We start from the raw sequence: 12,756 nt of genomic DNA on the forward strand, positions 1-12,756 counted from the left end.
TAATTAATAAAGGGAAGGCACTAGAATAAAGAAATGTTGTGAAATAATTCTTGTAGAAAAAAGGGTTTTATTTAAGATAAAACAAAGGTAGATATAAAGCATAAATATGGAGGGAGAGCATTCCAGGCATAGAACATAGCCAGATGAATTTTCTTGAGGGAACAGAGTTTCTTGTTTGAGGCCTTGAAAAAGATCATTTACTATAGTAAAGAGTATATGGTAAGGAGTAAAATATAACAAGTCTGGAAAGGTGGAAGAAAGGTACATTATGCCAGACTTTGAATACCAGAGGTTAGATTGTGTATTTGAACCTGGAGGTGACAGGAAGCACTGAAGCTCACTGAGTATGGGGGTGAAATATTTGGTGTTGCATTTTAGGAAGGTCATTTGCACAGCTGAATGAAGGCTAGATGGGAATGGAGAAAGATTTGAGGCAGGGAGATCCCCCCAGAAGATCTGTGGTACATCATCTTTAGTGAAGTAGAAAGAGTTGAATAGGAATTATGAAGGTAAGGATGCATGGCTGGTAGAGTCATTGCTCATATCAAGAAAATCATGAATCCGTGGACATAGCAATTAAATTTCTAATGAAGAATACAAGAAAGCATGATAGGAAAAAAGGAGAGATGTAAACAATGTGTTTAGGGAAAAGTAAATAATGGAATTGCAGGCCTGACTCAAACATAAGAAATGGTCTGTAATGCTTATAGATTCGTAAATAAACAAGAATTCATGAAGTGTCTGCTATGATACAAGTCATGTACTAGGGTTTGGGGTTACAGATACAATGATGAAAATGATCTTTACATTTTACTCAGGAAGAAATAAATATCATAGAAAATTTTAAACAATAAATATAGATCAAATCGATGACCCCCCCCCACACACACACACACAAGTATTCAAGTATAAGACAGTTACAGAGCAAAAGAAATAGCAATTGAGAGGGGAATCAGTCAGGAGAAAAGTTTTTTGTAGAAGGTAGTGTTTGAAATGTGTCTGCAAAAAAGAATAGGAATATAGGAGGTGAGGAGAAAATATATTCCATTTTCAGGGGGTATGACAAATAATAAAAAATATCACAGAGAAAGAAAAGGAATTGTGTGTAAGGAATAGAACAAAGTCTAGCATTATTGAATGGTGGAGAAAATAACATGTAAAATAAGGATATAAAAACAGAGTTAACAAGAGCAAATGAATTGACGTAATATTTTTGTGAACGTTAAATTGATGACAGTTTCCTTCACATCTTTGTTTCTCAGACTGTAGATCAGGGGATTCAGCATAGGAATTATTACCGTATAGAATACAGAGGCTACTTTGATCTCCTCGTTTAGATTCTGATTCCTGGGTACACAGTAGAGGAAGAGAATTGTCCCATGAAAGATACTAATGGCCATGAAATGAGAGGCGCATGTGGAGAAAGCTTTCCGCCTCCCCTTTGCTGAATCCATTTGTATCAGAGTGACCAAAATAAAAAGATAGGAGGTGAGGATTATCAAGAGTGTGCTCACCTCATTGAAGGTAGCAAAGGTGAAAAGAAGCATTTCACTCACATAGGTATCAGAGCAGGAAGCAGACAGGATGACAGAATATTCACAGACAAAATTATTCAGGATGCTAAATCTACAAAAGGATAATGAAAGGAGAGAGGACATAATGACAAGGGAATTGACAATACCCCATGCATATGCCCCAGTCACCAACGAGGTGCAAAGTGTCTGAGACATGGCCACTGTGTACATCAAGGGATTAGAAATGGCCACGACACGGTCATAGGCCATCACTGCCAACAGGAATGTTTCTGTCACCACAAATGTGCAAGCAAAAAAGAATTGAGTGATGCATCCCCTGAAAGACATCATTCTATCTGCCACAGCCAAGTTCTCCAGCAGTTTAGGCGTAACCACTGTAGAGTAACAAAAATCCACAAAGGACAAATGACTGAGAAAAAAGTACATAGGAGTGTGGAGTTTGGGGTTGATCTTAATAATCATAATCATCCCCAGATTCCCCACCACAGTCACAATATAAATGACAAGGAACACCAGAAAGAGGGGGAACTGGAGCTCTGGTTTATCAGAAAAACCTAAGAGGATGAAGGTGACCATGCCACTTTGGTTCTTGTCAGTGCTCAGCATAGTACCTAGATGGGAAAAAATAGAAAGGAAGAGGGAATTACATTTTTTTTTAAAACCCTTACCTTCCGTCTTGGAGCCAATACTGTGTAGAAGGCAGAGAGTGGTAAGGGCTAGGCAATGGGGGTCAAGTGACTTGCCCAAGGTCACACAGCTGGGAAGTGGCTGAAGCCAGATTTGAACCTAGGACCTCCAGTCTCTAGGACTGGTTCTCAATCCACTGAGCTACCCAGCTGCCCCCAAGGGAATTACATTTTACAGAACTGCAAAGGAAAAATGGAGACATAGCATTGTGCATTCTGAATGTGACAACTAGATGGCATAATGGATAGAGAAAACCAGTTCTGGAGTCAGAAAGTCCTAAATTTTACTTAATCCAGCCACAGATAGTGGTTGTGTTATCCTGGGCCATTCACTTAACTCTATTTGTCTCAGTTTCCTCATTGTAAAATGAGTTGGAGAAAGAAATGGCAAACCATGTCAGTATCTTTGCCAAGAAAACCCTAAATTGGGTCTGAAGACTAGGATACAGCCAAACAATCAGAGTATTCTGAAAGGGGACATTCATAAAGATCCCCAAGGTTTGTATGGCTTATTTGGTGTCCATAATACTAATATGGAAGTGTTGTGGTAGGTCACAATAGAAATGAACTAATGAGTTAAGGTAGATGGGTTATAGTCATACATTAGAATGATCTTAAAGAGAAAAATAGAATTATTTTGGGGAGTGATTTCCAAAGTAGAGTGATTTCAGTAGGATCATGTAGATTAGATGAGATAATTTGCCATTGAGAGTAAGTGTGTGAATTTTGAGGATGCCATCTGGGTTTTTCCAGTGATTATCCAGGATAGGATCAGCCAAGGAATGTTGAAAACAGTTTACAAGCTAAATTGTGAGTTTGGGAGCCCCTTTTCATGTCAGCTTTAGGAAGACATTTTCTGAGGGAGATAGGGTCTTCTCAAGTAATCTAGGACAGTTGAAATTGAGAATAAACGATCTCTTATCTAGTGTATTGCAATAATCTTCTGATTGGTGACTCTGCCACAAGTCTATCCCTTTTGTTGTTCATTCTCTACCCAGATGCCAGTGTGGTCTTCAAAAAGCACAGGTCTGATGATTGCACAAACTCCCCACTTAAGCAACTCCAGTGACTATCACCTCCTGCATCTAATATGATCCTGTTTTGTGTTCAAAGACCTTTGCAACCTCTCCTATTGCTCAACCTTCAATCTTTTCAGTCTTCCTATGACTTAAACAACCATCTACACTGTGTTCCAATGATTCTGTTCCTTTCACTGTTCATTTAAAAAGACCTTCCATCTTCCTAGTCTGGACATCTTAACTACCTACTCATAATATTGGAATGTTTGCTCTCCTCATGGCTTCCTCAGTTTCCCTGACTTCCATCAAATTCCAGTGAAAATCCATTCTTCTAAAGTATGCCTTTCCCAAAAGCTTCTTAATTCTAAAATCTTTTTTCTTTTGATAATTGCCAATTTATCCTGCGTATAGATTGTTTACAAATAATTCTTTTTTTTTTTTGCACAAGACTGTGAGCTGTTTGAGAGCAGGAGCTGTCTTGGGTTTCTTCTATCCCCAGTACTTATTTCTTTTTGACAGATGTTCCCATTTCAGTGTCTCTATACCATGTCAAAACCATACACACATATGTGAGTGTATGGATAAAACTCTTCCATCATTCTACCTGAAAATCTTCTCCTATAATCATCACAGGATAACCACTCAGATCTATAGAAAGATAAGACAATAGTGTTACTAAGAAGCAAAGAAATTGGAGTTCTGGACATAGGTCCAGGACAACCTACATTCAAATCATAATTCTGACATATGTTGTGTCTTCATGGACAAACTATTTAACCTCTGAGTGTTCTTGGTAACCTTCTAAGGTGAAAAATTGCCTACCTGCATTAATAGACAGAGTTTTATTTGTTAAAATAAAATCTCCTTATATTAACCAAATCACAAGTTTAATTATCCCTATAAATATTTGGCACAGTAGAACTTGAACTTTGGCAGGTTCATTCAATCTTGAAAAGTTCTATGCACGGGCATTATGGTAAAGTGCAATAACAAACTGGTTATTTATTAAAGTTCTTGAAGGATATTTTCTTTTGTTTCTTGGAGAGAATGGGGTGGAATACAAGTCTCCCAAAACATTGATTGTCAGTGAATCTTTGTAATATTTATTATTGAAGAGATAACAAACACATAAGAAATGAGAGATTCTTGAAGTAGGGGAACAAAAATTCTCTCATCTCACTTAACTTTTAATTTTCTTGAAGGCAGGAATTATGCTTCTTACCTTATTGTTTCCCAAGTTTTAGCATAATAGAAAATTATAACAATTAGACCGACACCATTTCAACCTAAAATTGATTTTTGCCCAGAAGCACCTTTCTCATGCATCAATGACAGGGATGGCAATAAAATGTCTCTGACTTTCAGGAACTGGAACCATGTAATGCTAGTTCAATGATATTCAGATCCATTGACTTACCTGAAGGTATGCTCTCTTGGTTGATATATTTCCTGTTTCCTTGATTCTATGGGTACAAAAGGAATACCATTCTCAGAATTATGAATCAGTAAGTTCATGAAATATATTAGAAAAGCAAAAAAAAAAAAAAGCTTTAATTAGTTTTCATTGGTCATGTAATGGCCAAATTCTGAGTAGACAGGAACATATAATATATAATTATATTATAAAATATCATGTAAGTCAATTTCATAATGTTCTTGAACTTATATTTGTCTTCAACACCTGAGGGAGTAAGGCTGCTAAGAATCTTTGTGGGTATATTCCATGTTGTTTATTTTTCTAACCAGTGGCCACAAGGGATGATTACAGATAATCTGTTGTCTCCTGTGTCATAACTAATGAATGAAATTTTCTTCAAATATATCTGAACAAATAGCTATATTTTTGATACCTTATGAAGATTAGAATCTATTAAAGAAAAAGAGAAGCTCCAAGTTTGGGATTTAATTGAATTTTGTTTGTTCTTTGTAAATTAAAATATTTCTTTGTCTTAATTATTGTTAAGTTTATAATATAAGAAAAAGAGGGAAAAGACATTCACTTTTTTTCAAATGTACAAAGCTTTTTCATATCTCTATTTTTAAATATGAGTGCCAAATTCTCCCAGGATGAAAAAAATAGAAAATTGTGATGAATATATAATTCACTTTGGTCATTTGCCACTGGGAAGTAGAAGAGTAATTCAATGAGTTCTGTTCTGAATCCCTATTTATAATAGTGACAATATAAGAAAAGGATATGTGAATTTTTTATTTGATCATCTCCTTAGTCTAGGACCTGTTGGAGAAACTTTGCATAGTGGAATCACACAGGGAAATTCCATTTGATTAAATCCAACTGAAAATATTTAACTTAATTAAATTAATTACAATTCCTCTCAACTGTTTTAAATGAAAATCAAAAAGAAAATAAAATATATTAATCATCTATTATATGCACTGCACTGGTGAGAAAAATGGTTATAATCCAACATTTCTTTGAGACATGCCACTGGCTCTCTTATACATTCTAAAAAGTCACAGATCAGCTTTGTTACTCTTCCTATGTGTTCTAGACCCTCTTGGGAAGTCAAAAGAAGCCTATGGATCCCTTCTCTGAGTGATTTTTAAAAACAAAATACATAGATTTATTAAAATATGCATATATGTATATTTGCATATAAAGATATAAACTGTATATATTATATAAATATATATATATATATATTTATTAAGGGAGTTAAGACTCCCTTATATGGTACCAAAATAAAAAATGTATATATGTATGTATATATAAACATATACATACATATATACATTTATAAACATGTTACATATTATAAACCTAGATATGTATAGGTATACATATATGTTAAGAGAGTTGAGAGCACCCTGAATGGGGTCATAAAATGAAACACATATTTTGAAATATATACAAATTCATATGTTGCAAATTGCATAAATGCAAATCTACAGGTAAATTGCACAAATGCATTTTATGTTACATGCATGTTTTATGTATACAAATATATGTGTAAATATGTATATGTGTGTCACACAGATATGTAAAGGGAGTTAAAACCTACATCTATCATCAGTAATCTTTCTTTTACTTATGATTTTGGATGGTAAACAAAATAGATTAAAAATATTTAAAGGGTAAAGAAATAGCTTTAAACAAGGAATCAAAATGATAACACCAATTATTATTTCTCTTTTTAAGTTTTATTTAAAAGTTTTACTCTCTTAATTGTCCTCTTAAGCATTAGACAAAATGAATCTTTAAAGTATACTCACCTCAAATATATGATATAATTACTAAATGAAGAGAGGTGGCTTACAAAGGAAATACTAGGTTAGAACGTATATTTCTGTACATTTTTACCTAGAAACATGATGATTGGTTTCATATAAGCACCATTGTCTCATAAAACAAATATAAGTGGAATGTACAACTAACTTAAAGTGAGGCTAGATAGTTTCCTCATTGAAATCATCCCAAGGTCATTTAAGGATAACAAAAAAGATAATTTTTTAAAAGTAAAAATATTAGAATAGCTACAATGAAGCTATATATTCCAGTTGTCATTTCCCTTGTAATATTTATTGGTAACATGGGTAGGATAGAATGAACAGGGGAGACTAAAGGTTTTGTAGCAGGGAAATTGAGGAATTGAAGGGAGAAAGGAAATATGGCTGCTGGTGAGGTAAAAGGAGAGAGTTGACCCCTGCTGAGAGGCTATTTTTGAAAAATGGGGTTCCCGAGAAATGGGCTACTTATGATAGCCTGAGGGAACATCTTCTCTATAGAATGACGTAGCAGATACCCCAGAGCAGATAAGCATGGATGCTTCTGAAGAACAAGCCTCCCCCCAGACTTAGTCACCCAGCAGGGGTACAATAAGCACTGTTTATAGTTGACTGGTATCATGATTAAAATAGTGAAAGATATAAATTGTAGTAGATATAAGAGTGGGTGAGTAAATTGTGACTGCAGAAAATATGTTTTCACTACAGTGTCTTGTTTCAAACCAAATATATAAGGTGGTCGCCAGGGAAATATTCCCAATTATGAAATATACCCAAGTTAACTGGGTTTTATAGAGATTTTAATTCATACAAATGAGGAATTAAAGAAAGAGAGAAAAAGACAGAAAAGGAATTAAGTGAGAAAGGGATAAGCCGGCCCTGGCCAGTCCTGGCCAACCCAGGCCTAAGCCCTAAGAAAAAAAAGGTCAGTCAGTACTTAATCACTCACCACAAGATCTGTCCAAGCAAGGATTCTAGTGACAGGCCAGCTCCATCTCAGTTGACTTCACCAGGTCAATCCTGAATCTGAATCTCTCCATCTGAATGTCTCAGAATGTTCCCAAGAGAGTCCCGAGAGAGACCCTTCAAGGCAGCCTTGGCCAGCTGCCTCCTTCAATTCAGCCCTTCCCAGCTGACTGTTCCTTTCAACAGCCTGTCCTTTTCTTATATAGGGGGTTTTCTCCTATGTCATCTCCCCTAAGTTCTTCCATCTACCAATCACAGTAGACGTTTTCCAGCCCATTCTGAATTCACACCTGAGTAGACTAATCCTTTTAGTAATCCACACCTGAGTAGGTTAGAATCTCTGAGTAAGTTTCTCACCTCTTTGTCCCATGTAAGTTTACCTGACCTTTATAGGTACTTAGCACCCCTTTGTATTAATTCTAAAAATAGGTATGGCTTAAGTATGGGTGTAAGTATTTTTCATTGTTCAGCAAGGAGTTTTCTCCCCTAAAGCAGTCTTAAGTACTGGTGGAGTAGAGGTCTTCCCATTTCTGATCTAAGTAGAGTTCTCACTTTCCAAGTGGGGAATGGTCCCAGTAAGGAATTGTTCCAATGGAGAATTCCCCAATGGGGAATTTTTAACATTCACAAAGTCTGAGGAATTTCAAGATTCACACTGGCTGTACTGATGTTTTGCTCACTCTATGTCCCTGGAAATGTTAGTCCTCTTATCTGACTGTGATATTCAAATAAAGATAAATTTTAATAACACATTTGGATTGGGGAGGAATCAGGAAAGAGGGAGGAGGATTTCCCTAGATGAGGTATGAGTCTCTCTCAGTTTTTGAGCTGAGGCCAGGCCTCACAGGCTGGTGGGGGGTTCCTATTATTCCTGTCTATGGTAATCTGTGCTAGTTTTCTCAAGTCCAAAGTCTTAGCAGTAGATGGCAAGAGGAAGAAAAGTTATGACCTTTAGAGCTGGTTTGGCCTGTGCCTTTGGGCTGATGTCCTAAAGAATGGCCTTACAGTTCAAACTGCTTCCCTTAAGTCCTTTTGTTGATGACATGATCACAGGAATCCAGGGAGAGCATACAGTTGGGAAAATCAGGAATAGAGCCTCTTCTATCCATAGACAGGGAGAAAGCCCCTTCCAATTCCAAGGCCAGGAAAGAAGTGCTAGTCACAAGACCAACTGCCACTCCCAGTTGCCCCTTGCCCCACCCCCTGTCAGTCTTGTCAATATCTTCTCTCTAACATTCCAACTGCTGTTGGCTTCAACTCAGTGACAGAAAGTCCAGAACTGGCTTTAGTTTTCCTTTCCACACCCTTCACCAATAAAGATCTAAAAACAATACTAAACTGAGTAGAGATGGAGAAATTCATGGAAAACCAATGCAGTTATCTTTCTTGCATGTGATCACAATTTGAATAGTGTCCAGAGTAGGAACTATGGAATAGTGTTAGGACCCAAATCCTGATTATAGAATATGAGCTTATCCCCTTATAGCCATGCTTGTTCCAGAGACAGGAATTTTAAATTATACATATTATCTGAGGCCACTGGTCATAGAAAAGTTTTTACTATAACCAAATAGAACATTGCAGAATCAGTATCCTAAGAAAATTACAAGGGTAAGGGAGTGTTATTCTGAACTTTTGGAGGTTTCCACATTATTAACATGATGTGGAACTAATAATTATTCATAATTATCATCAGTGCCATAACCATCATTGTCAATATTATTTATCTATTCCAGGATGAATCTGATGTTATTTTTCATGGATGGAAACTTGATACAAAAGCTTAGAAATTTCAAGAGGCCTGAAATCATATAATATCCTTTATCAACATGCAGACTATAACACAAAAGTTATGAGTTCATTGCCTGCAAATGCAAATACGATCACTGAACAAGAAAGAACTCAATAATCAGAGAATGAACTAGAAGGAACCCAGGTAAGACAGAATAGAACTACAAAAGACCATCATAGTCTAGTCAAAGTTTCAAAAAGTCTTACTTCTACAGTGAGCCCTTCTCCTGGAATTCAGTCTGGAATAATAAATAAATAAAATGATAAGGAGCTATTAAAAGTCAGGTATGCATATAATGCAAATCCAAAAATGCAATAAGTACTTAGGCTTACTATGTGACAGGGATAATGATAAATACTTCATAAAAATATCATCTAATTTTCTCTTCTCATTTTTGTAAAGAGGTGTTATTACAATTAATCTAGAGACAAGATAAAAGGCCATCATAATTTAATTGAGTTGTCCAGGCTTACATAGTTACCTTTTGTTTGCAGTTGGATTTGGACTTAATTCTTCTTGATTCCAATGCCAGTGTTCTGTCTTCTGAACCAATAACTGCATCTAAGTAGTTGTTAAATGAAGGGAAATTTTTCAAAATTAAATAAAGCCTATAACAAAAAAAATAAACCTTGTGTATATACTCAATTATAATTTTGAGAAGAAATAAAACATGTAAAAAATAAAATAATAACATTTATAGTAGAGCAATATAATAATTTAAAAATCAATGAAAGCTCTGTATTATGTCAGAGGAAGCAAATTTAAGCTTTTCACAAGAGGTTAAAAAAATAAAAAAAACAACCAAAGAAGCATTTTTCACCAAGTAGAAGACTAGCAGAAAATTAAAATGGGTAAATCAGAGGTTAATGACTCCATGAGATAGCAAGAGATCTTTAAGCAAAGTTTATATATATATATATATATATATATATATATATACATATATATATACATATATATATTAAATGAAGAAAATATTCCATTTTTAAATCAATCTAAAAAATAGATGGATGGGGCTTCTAAGAATCATCGATGTACCAGAAAACATAACCAAAAATAGAATCTGGTATCATTTTTAGTAAATTGTGAAATTTGTCATATATATTCAAACAAGAATGTAGAGTGAAACTAGTAATAATACACAATAATCTTCTGAAAGAAATTCTAATATTCAAACTTTCTGGAAACAGAGTCAAAGTCCAGAACTTCTAAGTGAAAGAAAACTTATGAATCTCTATGAAACATAGTCTTCTCAAACTCTTCCTTGTTTTTATTTTAGGCATTCATCCTCTGGCAATGGACTACACTGAAAATAGATGAGTATCATAATATGAGGTAGATCTTTTCCTTTCTTCCTGTAACAATAACCAAATATTATTGATAATAGTAATAATGGTGATTTTGAAGATGGGATTGACTCTCCCCCAGCTTATTTTTGAATTAATCAAACAAAGCTTAAAGACCCCTACTTGGCACTATGTAGGGGAGTTCACAAACTACTTAGAGAGCTCAACCCTTTCAACTCAATCAGTGAGAAACTTGTGAATCTTTGATAAGAGTTTATACCCTTATAGGACAAGAGGTGAAACCTACAAACACTATTAGGCACCACAAACCATTTACCCCTCAGGATATGGAGGGATTTAAGCACAGCATACCTTCTTTTGAGGAGGATCTATAGTGGTTATAAAAAAGCTTGAGACAATATGCTTGCAATTTGATCCAAACTGGATTGATTTTTTAATATCTTCTAGATGAGTTACTGACTAAAAGAGAAACTGATAAACTTATTTAGCTTACCAATGAGGAGGAGAGTGCAATTCTCTGGTCAGTGATTGACCCTCATTGGGACCTTAATGATCACCAAGACTATGCAATATTATGTCAAGCTAGGGAGTCAATACTTAATGCAATGAGACAATGTTCAGATAGACCTGATACCTGGACAAAGATTGAAAAGTATAACAAGAAATAGGAGAAAATCATTCACAGTTCGTGGACAAACTTATAGAGCTGGGGGGAAGATACATAGACATTGACTTAAGAAGAGAAAAAGACATTAGACAATTGAGAAGGCAGTTTATAACAAACTGTTGCAAAGTAGTCAAGCACTCTTTCAAAACCAGTTGCCATAACTGGATGAATATGGGCCTTGAGGAATTAAGGAGAGCAGCAGTTTATGTTTATAATCAGCATGAAATGAAAGATGCTAATGATATTTAATGGATGCATTAAAAAGGAGATAAAAGCACTAAAGGGAAAATTGAAATGCTTAATAAAGGTGATAATAATTTTGGGTTAGCTATTGCTCCTGTGCAAAAATATGCAACCCAAAGAGAATATTCAAACCAAAGGGCAATGCACAACTTGTTGGAAAAAAGTGGACCCCTGATGATAAATTGCCAATAATGGAATCAGATATCCATCAATTTTAGAAATAATGGTGAGAAGTTTAAGAATAACTATTCTAGAAACAGTAACTATTCTAGAAATGATCATAACAACAGAAACAATTTCTGATATAGCAATTTTGGATATTTGGGGAATAATAGAAACATAGTAACCAAACTGAGGCAAATGACTTGTTACAATGTAATCACAATGGGGCACATCTATTTAAAAGCCAAATTGTAATTCCTCCTCAATGGGAGGAATCTCAGAGAGGTGCTCATGGTTCTTTATGAAGGTTTGCTAAGGGAGAAAGGACTCTGGCATCAAATAGTGAAACATTTGATTTTCCAAACCCACATATAATTTCCACAGTTATCCCAGTCCATTCTCCCTAGATACCAAAGAACCACAGTTTAACATGTTTCTTTGCTCCAAACAATTAAAAAATGTTTTTTAACATTGTTTTTGTCTGTATTTAACACTAATCTCTAGAGTTTTATTTTATGGTCTAGCAAATATAGGTGATATGTAAAGACTCTTATAGGTGATAGAATTTATATAAAGAACTTTCTGGGAACAGAAGCAACTCCATTCCAGATACCTACCATTGAAAATGATTAGCTGCTTACATTGAGGGCAAGATAACAAATACAAATGGATACTGTTTTTAAGGACATTGAAATTCAAGAAGAAGACTACCAATGAACAATTGGACAATGTTTATAAGAACACTGGATTACTACAAGGACTACTATAAATGGACTTTACTTTAAAGATACTGAACTTTGAGGTTAAATTAAGATTTCTCATACATAAAGGTTTGAAATGGAATGTAATGGATAAGTGTATAATTTATGTTATGTTATTATGCTATTTGTTATATATTATGTTATGGGATCTATTCATTCTATGTAGAAATAATTATAATAATAATACTTTTATAGGATTAAAAAGTTATAGGTATAATATACTTTTATATGAAAAGCTAAAATTAACTAAATGATAAGTAAATGGTAAAGTGTTATAACTGTTGAATAAGAGCCACCTCAGGTGGGCTATGTAAGAGGTGTATATGTATATATTAGATGTATAATATTAGATGTATTTATATTAGATGTATA

At 34.7% G+C, this 12,756-nt stretch overlaps 1 protein-coding gene across 1 annotated transcript; it reads right to left on the reverse strand.

Moving 5' to 3' along the window:
- Positions 1–1,181: 1,181 nt before the first annotated feature.
- Positions 1,182–2,141, reverse strand: LOC100020964 (olfactory receptor 5D18-like). Its single transcript, XM_001373234.3, has one exon. The coding sequence runs from the start codon at positions 2,139–2,141 to the stop codon at positions 1,182–1,184; it is 960 nt and encodes a 319-aa protein (XP_001373271.3).
- Between the last annotated feature and the right edge of the window lie 10,615 nt (positions 2,142–12,756).

The sequence above is a fragment of the Monodelphis domestica genome, chromosome 6 (genome assembly GCF_027887165.1).
Source record: "Monodelphis domestica isolate mMonDom1 chromosome 6, mMonDom1.pri, whole genome shotgun sequence".
Lineage (NCBI taxonomy): Eukaryota > Metazoa > Chordata > Mammalia > Didelphimorphia > Didelphidae > Monodelphis > Monodelphis domestica.